This window comes from Papio anubis, chromosome 3 (genome assembly GCF_008728515.1).
Source record: "Papio anubis isolate 15944 chromosome 3, Panubis1.0, whole genome shotgun sequence".
In the NCBI taxonomy this organism is placed as follows: Eukaryota; Metazoa; Chordata; class Mammalia; order Primates; family Cercopithecidae; genus Papio; species Papio anubis.
In genome coordinates, this window is record NC_044978.1 from 19923587 (window position 1) to 19938522 (window position 14936).

The 14936-nt window shown below is 36.9% G+C and overlaps 1 protein-coding gene across 8 annotated transcripts in view; it reads right to left on the reverse strand.

The window, feature by feature from the left end:
* Positions 1 to 14936, reverse strand: part of CLCN3 (chloride voltage-gated channel 3) — a 108558-nt gene that overhangs the window by 21761 nt on the left and 71861 nt on the right. For 6 of the 8 annotated variants that reach the window (XM_021938938.2, XM_021938937.2, XM_021938942.2 and 3 more), the window contains 5 exons: positions 14025 to 14212; positions 12612 to 12734; positions 10928 to 11134; positions 7212 to 7292; positions 5176 to 5721 (listed from right to left, as the gene is read on the reverse strand). In XM_021938938.2, the coding sequence (XP_021794630.1) occupies positions 5176 to 5721; positions 7212 to 7292; positions 10928 to 11134; positions 12612 to 12734; positions 14025 to 14212 (1145 nt within the window). The remainder of the gene's footprint in view (positions 1 to 5175; positions 5722 to 7211; positions 7293 to 10927; positions 11135 to 12611; positions 12735 to 14024; positions 14213 to 14936) is intronic. The other 2 variants (XM_021938941.2, XM_021938945.2) reach the window with 1 other exon arrangement.

Below are 14936 nucleotides of genomic sequence, written 5' to 3' on the forward strand. Positions count from 1 at the left end.
GAGCTTGCAGTGAGCTGAGATCGTGTCACTGTACTCCAGCCTGGGCGACAGAGCGAGACTCCATCTCAAAAAAAAAAAAAAAAAAAGTGTAAGGTGAAGCAGCAAGTGCTGATGTAGAAGCTGTAGCAGGTGATATAGAAGATCTAGCTGAGGTTGTTGATGATGGTGGCCACATTAAACAACAGATTTTCAACATAGATGAAACAGCCTTTATGGAAGAAGATGTTATCTAGAACTTCCACAGCTAGAGAGGAAAAGCCAATGCTTGGTTTCAAAGCTTCAACAGACAGCCTGACTCTCTTGTTAGGGGCTAATGCAGTTGGTGGCTTTACGTTGAAGCCAGTGCTACTTTGCCATTCTGAAAATTCTAGTGCCCTTAAAAATTATGCTAATCTACTCTCTCTGTGCTCTACAGATGGAACAACAAAGCCTGGATAACAGTGTATCTGTTTATAGCATGGTTTACTGACTATTTTAAGCCCACTGTTGAGACCTACTGCTCAGACAAAAAGATTTCTTTTAAAATATTACTCATCACCAATAATGCACCTGGTATCCCAAGAGCTCTGATGGAGATGTACAAGGAGATTCATGTTGTTTTAAGGACTAATTTTGACTTTTAAGTTTTACTGAAGAAATGCATTTCCTATGGCTACAGCTACCATAGATAGTGCTTTTGTTACAGCAGGTAGCTAGTCAGGCATGAGCTAGGCAGGAGAGGGATCCCCCCAACCTCACCAGGAATGTCAGGCAACCATCAGCGGATGATGGTCAGATAGCTCTCATGCTGTCTCTCTAAAATAATAATTGGTTGCAGCCAGTGTCAGGGAAAGGCAGTCTTCCAATAGATAGAAACACCTGAAACTAGCTATCAGCAGCTTTCTGATAAGATCCCAGGAGTTGGGTGAGTGGGCTCAGGCACGCACATTTATAGGCAAAATCGTGGAGTTTAACTGAAATACAACCTCCTAGGGACATTCGGCCACTAAGCGACAAACACCTCAGGCAAGCATGCATATAACTCCAGTAAATACACTTCGCACACTCCCCTCCCAAGTGCCAGTAGGCTACTGTGCATGTGGGCAGCTCACCCCGAAAGAACAATCAATGGAATAGGGATGCAAGATGTCGGAAGTATGCCAACATATAAAACCCTGAGTCCAAAGCCAAAGGGGCCCTTGTCTTCCAAGATGCCCGCTTGGCCCTCTTTCAAGTATATTTTAACTTCTTTTCATTACCACTCTAAAGCTTCTTCATAAACGTTCATTCCTGCTCTAAAACTTGCCTCAGTCTGTTTTTCTGCCTTATGTCCCTCAGTAGAATTCTTTCCTCTGAGAAGGCAAGAGTTGAGGTTGCTGAAGATCTGTATGGATTCGCCCCGATAACTTGGAAACCCACTACGGATAATTTCTTGGATGGATCTGGGCAAAGTAAATTGAAAATGTTCAAAAAAGTATTCACCATTCTAGATGCCATCCAGAACATTTATGTTTCATGGGAGGAGGTCAAAATATTAATATTAATGGGAGTTTGGAAGAAATTGATGATTCCAGCTCTCATGAATGACTTTGAGGGGTTCAAGACTTCAGTTGAGGAAGTAACCACAGAGTGGTGGAAACAGCAAGAGAACTAGAATGATAAGTGTGGACTAAAGATGTGACTGAAGTGCTAGAATCTCATTAAAAAAACTTAAATGTATAAGGAGTTACTTATTATGGATGAGCAAAGAAAGTGGTTTCTTGAGGTGGAACCCACTCCTGGTAAAGATGTTGTGAACACTCGGTTAAAAGGACAAAAGATTTTGAATTTTCCATAAACTTACTTGATAAAGCTTACAGTAGCACGATTTGAGAGAATAACTCTAATTTTGAAAAGAAGTTCTACTGTAGGTAAAATGGTATCAAACAGCATCACATGCTACAGATAAATCTTTCATGAAAGGAAGTGTCAATCAATGTGGCAAATTTCACTGTTATCTTAAGAATTGCTACAGCCAGTCCTACCTCCAGCAAGCACCAATACCAAGGCAAGACTCTACAGAAGCAAAACAGATTACAACTCACTGAAGACTCAGATTACTATTAGTACTTCTTAGCAATCAAGTATTTTTAAATTAAAGTGCTACTTGTTTAAAAGACATAATGCTATTGTACACATAACGGACAACAACATAGTGTAAACAGAACTTTTATACTCACTAAGAAGCTAAGACTTTCATGTGCCTCGCTTTATTATGATATTCACTTTATTGTGGTGCTCTGAACTGAACCTGTATCTGTCAGGCAACTCTATTTATACGAATCAATTAAAAAGAGAACATTTATTGATTAAATTTAATGAGGATAATAAATAGGGATAAGAAGCACCATAAGTAAGATTATTTAAAGACTACTGAAAGAGGCTAGGTTCGGTGGCTCACGCCTATAATCCCAGCACTTTCGGAGGCCAAGGCCTCCCAAAGGATCACCTGAGGTCAGGAGTACCAGACCAGCCTGGCCAACATGACGAAACCACATCTCTACTAAAAATACAAAAATCAGCTGGGCGTGATGGCACACACCTGTAATCCCAGCTACTTGGGAGGCTGAGGCAGGAGAATCACTTGAACCTGGGAGGCGGAGGTTGCAGTGAGCCAAGACTGCCCTCTAGTCTGGGCGAAAAGGTGAGATCCTGTCTCAAAAAAAAAAAAAAATACGGAAAGAGTAATAAACTCCTCTGAATATGAAATGAGCCAAACTCAAAATGATGGCATGTTTGAGTCTATTAGGATTATTAAAATGATACACAATAGAAAAAAATCAAAGTGTGTTTTACACTCTCTCAGCCAGAGCTGAGTCAAAGGTGGGACTTAACAAAGGCCTGCCAACTGCCTCCAGCTTCTTGTAGTTCAATTGACTGTGAGAAAGTTGGGATTTACCCAACACTTACTTATGGTAGAAAAAAGAGCTTTAACAGCTCTTTTAACTTGATTCCCTAAGAAAAAAGGTAAAACTTTAAGGTTTTTCTATCATTATTGTTATTATTATTTTCTACTTACTATTTTTTGAGACAGTGTCTCACCCTGTCACTTGGGCTGGAGTGCAGTGGCATGAATTTGGCTCCCTGCAACCTCCGCCTCCTGGGCTGAAGTGATTCTCCTGCTTCAGCCTCCCAAGTAGCTGGGATTACAGGCACCTGCCACCACGCCTGGCTAATTTTTGTATTTTTAGTAGAGACGGGGTTTCACTGTGTTAGCCGGGATAGTCTCGATCTCCTAACATCATGATCTGCCTGCCTCGGCCTTCCAAAGTGCTGGGATTACAGGTGCGAGCCACTGTGCCCGGCCAGGCTTTTCTATTTTTTAACTCTTGATACTCAGTGGACTACAGACTTAGGACAAGAGAAAAGAGACCTAAAAACTAATAACACTCTAATTTTGTAGAAACAAAGCTGTTATTCCACATTAATTTACATCTGTAAAAGCATATTATCACTAGCAAATACTATTACATGAAGTACAGGGGCAGTAATTTAAAGAACAAGAATAAGCTGATATGTGCTTCCCCATATATATCACTGACAGTCATATGAGAAATTATATTTACTGATGGACCATTAATCAACAAATTTTGTTATTTTATAAATCCAAAAGAAGCAACGTCCCAAGGCATAAGGCCCAGCTGCCTTAATTTCTTGACGGAAAAAGGCATGTATTTATAGATCTAGTAATTCAACTGAGTCTGCAGTGTCCTTTCAAGCTAACACCCAATACTGCTATGCGGCAGAATAACGGCTCCTCAAAGATGTCCACAACTTAATTTCCAGAACCTGTGATTACATTACGTTGCATGGCAAAGAGGAATTAAGGTTGCAGAAAGAAAGTTTCAAAGCAGCTGACTTTAAAAAAGGAGATTATTTTCTGATTTATCTGGGTGGGCCTAAAGTAATCACAAAGGTTTTTCAAATGTGGAAGGGAGATTTAGCAGAGTTTGTGTCAGAGTGATGAGACAAGAGAAAGACTTGACCAGCCATTGCTGGCTTTGAAGATGCAAACAGAGGGCCAGGAGCCAAGGAATGCTGACAGCTTCTAATAGCCAGAAAAGGCAAAAAACAGACTCTCTCCTACAGCCTCCAGAATGCCCTATGAACACCTTAATTTTAGCACAGTGAGATCCATTTCAGACTTTTGATCTGCAGAACTGTAAGATAATAAATTTGTATGGCTTTTAAGCCATTAAGTTGTGGTAATTTATTACAGCAGCAATAGGAAACTAATAAAAGTGGTTTTAAAACATGATCATGAATGCTCTGACACTTGTCCCAGTAAGTGTATGTCCCTCCTCTGAATGTGGGTGTGCCTCTGTGACTGCCTCAATGAATAGAATAAAGCAAGTCATGCTGCAAGACTTCTTTGGCTACATTAAAAACAGCCCTCTTGGGAATCCTGAGCTACGATACAAGAAATCTAATTCCCTGAGGCCACCACCTTAGAAAAACCACAGAGAGGAAAAAGAAAGCTAGAGAAAGAGACAGAGAGAGCGGGAGTAAGCATGAGAGAGAGAGTACGCATGATTGATCCCAGGAGCCCAGGTGTATGAATCTTTTCAGCCTAGTCATGAATGAAGACGTCTTTGAACTATACTCAATAATAATTTAATTGTACACTCAAAAATAATTAACAGTATAGTTGGATTGTTTGTAACACAAGGGATAAATGCTTGAGGTGATGGACACTCCATTTACTCTGAGATTATTATGTACTGCATGCCCCTCTCAAAAGATTTCATGTACCCCAAAACTATATATAGCTACTGTGTACCCACAAAAACAGTTTTTTAAAAAGGAAATGAAAGAAGCTTTGAGATGATGAGCCCTCGCCATATCTAATAACAACTATATGAAACACCACAAGCAAAAAATGCCCAGTTGAGCCCTTCCCAAGTCATTGACCCAATATTAAGAACAAAATAAGTAGTTACCTTAAGCTGCTTTAAGGTTTGGGGGCAATTTGTTAAATAGCAACAAATAACATGGTCAACAACATATGCTAAGGAATTATCTTTTTCATTACTTAAAATTAAACTCAAAAGATAAGTACTTTTTTCAGTCACTTACGAAACAACAACCTCTCTCATTTCACATACAAGTTTTGAACATGCCATGATTACCCAAATATCACCTTACATTAGCACTTACCTTGATGCCAAAAGTGAATACTGTCATTATGATTTTAAATATGAGTGCCAGGCATAACTGCCATATAGCTGAATATACTCCAATGCCTGCTGGACGATCAGGAATATCATCAACAATTTTACTGGCATTCATGTCATTTCTGTAGTCACAAAGAGAAGAGGATTCCAGGGGACCACAGTCTGTAAAAAGCTCTTTGATCAGTTCACTGGTGTTTAGCCTGGTGTATGGATTAGGGAAGGCTATCACAGCAGTAATGGCTGCAACAATAATGACTTCCAGAACGGGATACTTTCCAAATTTGGTGGACTTGCGTCGACGACACCAGGCAATATTTGCCCTAATGAAAAAGGCTCCCCAAAGCCCTCCAAATACCCCTAGGAGAATAAAAGGAAACAGTTCAAAAAGGTACCATGGTGTATGATACTCCACATAAAAAAGGACCAGACGGCTGTTACCAAATGGATTGATGGACCTCAAAACAAATGCAGCCACTAAAGCAGCAAAAAATGATCTCCATAAAGTTTTGAGAGGAAAATAATAGCTAACCTAAAAAAAAGAAAAGGAAAAGAAAAATTAATGCTCTAATTTTATAAGATGTTTCTGATATATTATAACTTGAATGGTAAATATCCTAGCTCTAAATTTTGCTGTAGTTATAACTTACATGTAATGGATTTTATGGTAATAAGAAAAATTGATGTTATTATTATTTTTGGAGATGGTGATCATCATTACAAATTCACAGTATCAACTGATCATGAATGTCCAATAAATATTTAGAATACCTAGCCCTGTTTTATTTTCAAAATGAGTTTCACCTTCAATTCAATCATGGTAGTTAAAAATAAATGTACCATCACCAACTCCTGTTAGCTTATAATGCATTTAATTTGCCTCTTCTACATTAAAAAAAGAAAAAAGAATACAAACAACTAAAGAAAAAAGTAAATTTAAAAACATTCTTGAACTAAAAGAGCTAAACTCATAGAAGTCGAGAGTAGAATAGGGGTTACCAGAGGCTGGGGGTTGGGGAAGTGAACAGGGAAAGGGGAGAGGTTAGTCAATGGGTATGAACTTACAGAGGACGAATAAGTTCTGGTGTTCTATTTAACAGTAAAGTGACTACAGTTAATAATATGTATTATATATTTCAAAATAGCTAAAAGAGAGGATTTTAAATGTTCTCACAACCACAAGGACATAATAAATATCTGAGGGATTTGCTAATTACTCTGATTTGAATATTCCACAATGTATACATGTATAGACACATCAAATTATACCCCATAAACATAAACAATTATTATTTGTCAAAAAAATACTTAAAAAAAATTCCTGGTTACATTTTTATGTGAAAAGAAAACAAAAACAAAATAATCCACTGAAGTGACTAAAATTATTTCCTTAAACAGCAGTAACTGTATCAGAAATAATCACATGGGAAAAACTTTAAAACACAACGTAGGACTTGATTAAAATTTTTTAAACAAAAACTGCTTGGGAAGCTGAGGCAGGAGAACCATTTGAACCCGGGAGGCGGAGGTTGCAGCAAGCCAAGATCGCGCTATTGCACTCCAGCCTGGGCAACAAGAGCGAAACTCCATCTCAACAACAACAACAAAAAAACAAAACACACACACACACACACAAACAGCCTGGCCAACGTGGCGAAACCCCATCTCTGCTAAAAATACAGAAATTAGCCAATGGAAATAGATTGTTTCACGTGCCCTCTATTAAGTCAAATTCACAACTTCTTACTTTTAAATACGTCAACAAAGTAAAGTTAGATTTTAAATAATTACTAATATTTGTATATAAATAAATTAAAACAAATGTTTCCTCCAGGTATGGAGCATGAATAACATTTACTTTTTATGTAAGAATTAGTGGAAAACGACTTTAGAAAACTAAATTTGAAAACAAAGTCTTTACCTATTACATCACCTATAAAACTGAAATGTGTGAAATATGTGTGAAATATATTTGCAATGGTAATTATATATAGCTTTAATTGTTGTATTCTTTTCACCTACCTCCTCCAGGCTAAAAAGAACTCCTCCAATTGGTGCACCAAAAGCTACAGAAACCCCTGCAGCTGAGGCAGCTGATAGCACCTAGAAAGAGGATATGGCTTATTTCATAATTTCGCAGAAATTCACACATACCAAATAAAAATTCTTCATGTTACTTGAATTTTCCAAATGGATTTTCTGAACTTAATTTTCATGTTTCCTTGCTCCCTAAGCAAAGGGCAAGTATTCATTTCTTCTATTAAGATTTGTTTCTTTCTCCTGTGCTTTAATTGAAAGGTCAGTCACGCATTTACTATTCAGTTAAAAAATTTTTTTGCCAGATATACTAACGTGAATAGGGTGTAAAGAAGAGGAAGCAATGAATATAGACAATTTTCAAGATGTAGGCTTGTGTAGATAAGAGGGGAGGGCAGTAACTGGGATGTGCGGCTATTTTTAAATAGGATATCATTTCTTCAAATTTTAGAGCTAACTGCTCCACCATCAATACTCTATTCCAAATCCTAGCAAGATATGCAGGGAACTGAAGACCTTGTAAGAGCCCCTATATTTTCACTACCCTATGCCCTGTGAAATACTGCTAAAATACTGTCAGTCTAGAGAGGCTCATTCTGAAAGCACATACAACAGCTCCTCAAGTTACAGCCTCACCAACTAACACCTCTACAAAAATTTAAAGGAAAAGAAAAATCCAAGGACACTCTTCCATGTCCTCTCTCCAGCTCCCCAGTCTATTAATTGGTAGTGGTCTGCTTCCCACCAGTATGAAGCCAACTACACCTATAATTTCACTAGGGTTTTATTTGTAATTATTTTTCGGAGTCTGTATTCCTTTATTTTTTTGGAGACAGAGTTTCTCTCGTCTCTCAGGCTGGAGTGCAATGGCACAGTCTAGACTCACTGCAACCTCCACCTCCCAGGTTCAACTGATTCTCCTGCCTCAGCCTCCCCAGTAGCTGGGATACAGGCACCTGCCACCGCGCCCGGCTGATTTTTGTATTTTTAGTAGAGATGGGGTTTCACCATGTTGGCCAGGCTGGTCTCGAACTCCTGACCTTAAGTGATTCACCTGCCTCCACCTCCCAAAGTGCTGGGATTACAGGTGTGAGCCAACACGCCTAGACAAGAGTCTGTATTCCTTTCACTACTTTAATCCAGCAAATATCCAAGGCTACCTAAAGTATTTCTTCAAATGGTCAATTGTTACATTTCCAGAAGAGAAATTATAAGTAATCAGAATTAAGCTGTAAATGGTTAAGATCATGAACTCCATAGTCAGGCTGCTGTGTTGAAATCATGGCTCTGCTACTTACTTGCTGTATGATTACAGGTAGATAATCTCTACGTGCCTCAGTTTTCTCTTCTCTAAAATGGAAATGTGATAATACTACTTAGCTCTTAAGGATTGAGTAAATATATAGAAAGTGCTCAGAACAGTGCCTGGCATCCAGTAAATACTTTATAAAAGTTTGGTGAATTAAAAAAAAATAAATATTTGTTTTAATTAAATTGTTGGCATTAGAATGTAGACTCTGCTTATTTGGGGAGGAAAGGGAGCAAATTTAACCTCCTTTTCTTCCCCCCACTAAAAGGAATGCAAACATATTTATTTGACTGTCCTGATCCTGCATTCACAACCAAACTAACACCTATGTATCTAAAACTCCTATACATGTTTTAATCCATTTCATACATATCTAAGAAGCATTTAATTTAAAAATATCAATGCTCTCTCCTCTTGTCTACACAAAACTATGGGACCTTAATGCTTTCAACTAACTGAATTCTTGCTATTTACATATACACTAACAGAATAACACCTTAACATTAATCATTACAGTACGAACATTAACATTTAGGTAAACTTAATTTCTAAACATCTAATTATATTTTTTGAATTTAGAATAAAAGTCTTACCAAAAAATATAAAGGTACAGCAGAAAGTAACAGAACTGAATTGAGGAGGCAGGTGCTCTAGCTCCATCTTAGCCACTAACTTGCTACGCTACAGGATGGTTTTGAGTTTTGTTTTGAATACACACAAATATATACCCACACAGTCGCAAAGGCAGTAATGTAGTACATAAAACCACAGACTTTGGAGTCAAAGATAAACGAATTTTAATCCACGTTCCGCCACTAACTAGGTATGTGGTCTCGGGCAAGTTAGTTAGCTGTTTTCAGCACTAGTTTCCTAATCTCTAAATGAGGATAACAGGGTCATATTAATAAATTACTGTGAAATTAAGTTTTAAAGTCCAAGTAAAGTATCTGCCACAGTACTAGATACACAGAAAGGAATCAATAATGCTAGCTATTTTTGTTGTATAGTAAAGTACTGGAACCACAATTATTCAGAGATGAAACTATGACTATCTGAAGAATCCCACTTTTGGGATATCTATGGCCAATGCAGGGACAATATTTTAACGTGAACGTTAAAATGTACTAGAATTATTTCAACTGAAGATCAAACAGTTTGATAAAATATTCTACCTTTTTGTACATTAAAAAAAACCCCAAGAGGATGAAAAAAAACCCAACAAGATGAAACCCAACATTAAAAAAAAACCCAACAAGATGAAAAGGTTCTGCCAGTATTTGAGAGGTTTTTAAAAAAATCATATCTTAAAAATCCAAAGATCTCTGTACCATCTGGGGCTGTAGATTTAGATTTGGAAAATAGGAAGGGACTGGGGTCCCAAAGTCTAGAGCTAATATAAAGGACTCAGGAAAATACTCAGAGCGATCTAGAAACATCAGAGGAAATACATAATATATATAAGGTTTCAAGGTCTTGTAGAAGATCTCAGGCTGGCCTAAAGAAACGGTAAAGGAAATTGCCTTAAACAATCAAATGAAAAGGATTTCTTGCAATCTTTTTAATGTGAATTTCTGATTTAAACTTCAAGAGCTTCTAAAGGCCCTCAGAACTTCCCCACGGCGCTGGATGGCATTTTTCATATCACACATCACTGACACTGGCACCAGATGCTGCCTCCAGGAGGAAAACACAGCTATTAAGGTTTCCCAACCTCTTAATGTTGAAAGTAAGAGTAAAAAACAAAGCTAAGCTTAGAAAACATTTCCGAAGAGGAAAGATGTAAGGTAAAGTGAAAACAGGAAGATCTTCATGAAATGCAACTGAAACCCAACGGACACCAGCTGTCTATCTATAAAGTTTCTCTAAAACGTAAGACTAACTGAGCAGCACTGGGAATGGATTCCAGAAAGATGTTATAGAGTATTCAGGAAAAACAAAAGAAGCACACATTAATCTCAACATTTTTTATCTGAATACAGAATTTATTATTTTTACACTAAGAAATTCTTTACTTAGGCTGGGCGCGGTGGCTCAAGCCTGTAATCCCAGCACTTTGGGAGGCCGAGACAGGCGGATCACGAGGTCAGGAGATGGAGACCATCCTGGCTAACACGGTGAAACCCCGTCTCTACTAAAAAATACAAAAAACTAGCCGGGCGAGGTGGCGGGCGCCTGTAGTCCCAGCTACTCGGGAGGCTGAGGCAGGAGAATGGCGGGAACCCGGGAGGCGGAGCTTGCAGTGAGCTGAGATTCGGCCACTGCACTCCAGCCTGGGCGACAGAGCGAGACTCCGTCTCAAAAAAAAAAAAAAAAAAAAAAAAGAAATTCTTTACTTAAATAAACACTATACAATATGCATTTTTCAGTCAAATTAACTACAAAAGACACTTACCTCCCTTTTTTTAGCTTCGTTTGTGCTATACTTTGGAAAGAGGTAGGAAAAGATATTTCCGCAGCAACAGGCAACATGTACCAGGGGACCTTCTTTTCCTAAACTCAAACCTGATGCCACAGCCAGGACTAATGTGATGGTTTTAATCATTAAAGTCCATTTTCCCAAGTAACCTCTGATGATGAATCCACTTAAAATAGTTTTAATCTACAAGGCAAAGATTAAGGCAGCTTAATGTCCTTTAAGAAACATAAGAATATAACAAATCCAAGTTATTTTCTTGTTTTATGCACAAAAATGACCTTGCAAATTTTAGCAGCCTACAGAAAAATTTACAGTTAATTTTTAAAAAACTTTACCTATTATGCTACATATAATAAATTGATATTATAATCTAATTCTCTACCCAAGAAAGGAGAGAGGGTAACTCCATCTCAGGAACAAAATCAAAATATCAGGCCATGTTAAAATGAATACAGACCTTAATTATAAGGATTATAATTACATAAGCAAAAAAAAGGGCAAATTTGAATATTTCTGTTGTAAAAATAAGCATAATATTTTAAATATATTTTGGACATTATGTTAGAAATAATAATATTATGTTTTCTCTAAGTACTATAATTATGTGGAATAGTTTTTTATATATCAAGAAGGATGAATGACAACTGTTATATACTGCCTCATATTGCTTTTTATGAAAGATATTCTTAATACAACCTTAAAGATCACTACAATTCCATTTTAAAAAGAAATGTATTAGGAAAAAGTTGGTAACTTATTTAACTACAGAAAAATAAAAGAGAAAAGAAACAAGTTCAAAACAAGTTCAGTCAATCCTCTGTATAACTCTATTCTATTGTGATGAAAAATAAAACCCAAAAGTTTATATTATTGACCCACTGTGATTAACCACTTTCTCAAAGTATAAAATGGCCAAATTCAAGAATAACTAACATCTAATCAAAAGGTAATTATAAAAAGAGAATGAATGAATCAAAATCAGTGTCATAGCCAGGTGCGGTGGCTCACACCTGTAATTCCAGCACTTTGGGAGGCTGAGGCAGGTGATCACTTGAGGTCAGGAGTTTGAGACCAGCCTGGCCAACATGGTGAAACCCCATCTCTATTAAAAAAAAAAAAAATTGAAAAATTAGCTGGCCATGGTGACACGTGCCTGCAATCACAGCTACTCAGGAGGCTAAGACACAAGAATTGCTTGAGCCTGGGACGCAGAGGTTGCGATGAGCTGAGATAGCGCCACTGCACTCCCATCTGGGTGACAGAGCAAAACTCACTCTCAAAAAAAAAAAAAAAAAAAAAAAAAAAAAAAAATCAGGGTCATAATAGCAAAATAACAACTAATCCATCAAAGAATGTTAGGTCACAAGACAGTTCTTCCAGGCTCTTGATGTTAAACTAAATCTTCTGAAAACTTGCCTAGTCATGTGTTAAATTAGTGGTGAGAGAAAAAAAAATCAACCTCCATAGTAAATGATCAAATGACTATAGGGAACAGTAATTTTCAAATTTTTCAATTTTAAAGCTTATACTTTAAAAAAATTTTTTCATACCATGAACAAACTATCCCCTCCCTCCAGAAAAGCCAACTTCTATTATCACTAAGGGCAAAAAGTTAAGCACCATAATAATGTTTAATGACACTAAATATTACTTGGCTTACCTCTGGAATTCCAGAGCCACAGGCATATGGAGCAAATACCTTTACCAGGGAAACTGCAAGAAAGGCGAAACTCAAGGCCCAGAAGATGTACATTATATAGTTCATGATGTAAGAACCAGGACCCTAAAAAGAAAATAGTTCAAGAGTATGAATTTAATTTACATTGCACCTCTAATGCAAATGCTTGTCAAGAAACTTCAGTAAATGGCCAGGCATGGTGGCTCACGCCTGTAATCCCAGCACTGGGAGGTTGAGGCGTGGATAACCTGAGGTCAGGAGTTCGAGACTAACCTGGCCAACATGGTGAAACCCCGTCGCTACTAAACATACAAAAATTAACCAGGCATGGTGGCGCGCGCCTGTAACACCAGCTACCCGGGAGGCTGAGGCAGAAGAATCGCTTAACCTCCAGAAACAGAGGTTGCAGTGAGCCGATATCATGCCACTGCACTCCAGCCTGGGCAACAGAGTGAGACTCCACCCCCGCCACCAAAAAAAAAGAAAAGAAAAGAAGCTTCAGTAAAATGTGAAAAAGTCTCCTGGTTTATTTCCACAATAATGAAAACTTTATATGAACAAAATATTTAAGTAGAATCCAAAAATTAATGCCTATATATACAAGGAGTCGTGAGCCCATTTAATCTTTTTCCTAATCCCTAAAGTCTTGGGACCAAGACATGTCAGCTATACTCAATCTCTGCCTACAAACCACTTTTTGGAAACAATGGTGAAAACAAATTGTAACAGCACTCAGATTTCATTCTGCTGCAACTTTCCAGAAGATCATTAAACTCAATTCAATTAAGCCAGGTGAGAAACAGCATACTACTCATGTTAGCGCAAATATATACACTTTAGCTCTCAAGTTCAGCTGAAACAAAATTTAAAAAATATATCCATGTCATCATGTTAAAAATATACATATAATATCCTAAGTTCTAAAATGTTCTTTGTAGATCATAGTAAATTAATCAAGTAAATGCTATAATGCCACAAATAAAAATCTGTTGTCTTCAATGTATCTGTGTAAAAGGTTGATTTTACTAAATTATTTGATAATCATACTTTCATAATTCAAACTTCCCAATCTTAGTAATACATTAGTTTTAATAACTTGACTTCTTAGTAACTTTACACAGATCTTACTGCAATAACTATCACTTCTTTTCTACTACAGCTCAAATATATTTGCATCACAATCCAGAGGATTTGTTATACGACTATGTAGTTAACTAATACAAAAGCTTCTTGAAACAATACTGCACTTAATTCTTTCTTGCTGCAGTGTGTTGAGGGTGGATCCATTTAATGTGTATGCAATCATCTAATATGTGATTAATTCTATAATTAAATGAACTGGAAACATTTTGCTATATCAATTATTAATTCACCTTGAGACAAAGCAAGACTTACCTCTGCTTGACCTATGATTAATTCTGCCCATGTTTTCCACTGTGGACATTTATCCCTCTCTTCAAATGTTGTTTCATTAGATCCCCAACAGCACTGTTCGTGGTTGTACCACAATGCACTAAGGCAAATGCCCTCCTTTAGGTCAGTCATCCAATCGGCAGCAATGTCTATTAATCCGGCCAACGCCCCTGTAAAAATATGTTGGGGATGGTAAAAAAAAAAAAAGTCAATTTTTTTGGGAGTCGAGAACAATCTAGTTAAAAGGCAAGTGGAAAGCAGGAGACTTCTAAATAAAGGGTCATTTACGAACTACATATAAATTTAAGATCTTCAAATTTTAGTCATAAACATATTTTAAAACTGTAAACAGTTTTTTTACAATAAAATTGCTATTTTTGTTTGGAATTTTAAAAAGTTACATCAAATTAATTGTGATTGGAAAAACAGTGTTTAAAAGATACTAAAATATCTTCAAAAGGCAGGAGGTTCACAAATCTAATTTTCAATCGATAATTAACAGACTTATGAATGATGTCAATCTCATTAAAATTTCATGTCCATAAGAAACAATTACTGAAACTCATAGGAGTAATATTTATATTTCTCTTAAATTACAGAAAACCGTATATCAAGATTATTTTACAGTGAGAATATAAAAAATACACAAATTTAAAGTCAAATCTGGGTCCTTCTTATATAAAAAGATCAGTGGGTTACATACACAGAGGCCATAAAATTATTATGTACGCCAATTAGAATTATCAGTATTCTCTACAAGAATTTTAATTTTTGTGGTCTTCTGAACATAATCTTCCATCATGGAAGCTGAAAGTGATTATAACAGTGCTTAATAGTTGTTTTCAGGTCCTTAACAGCTCTTTCTTAAAATCTCACACATTGGAACTTTGTGGC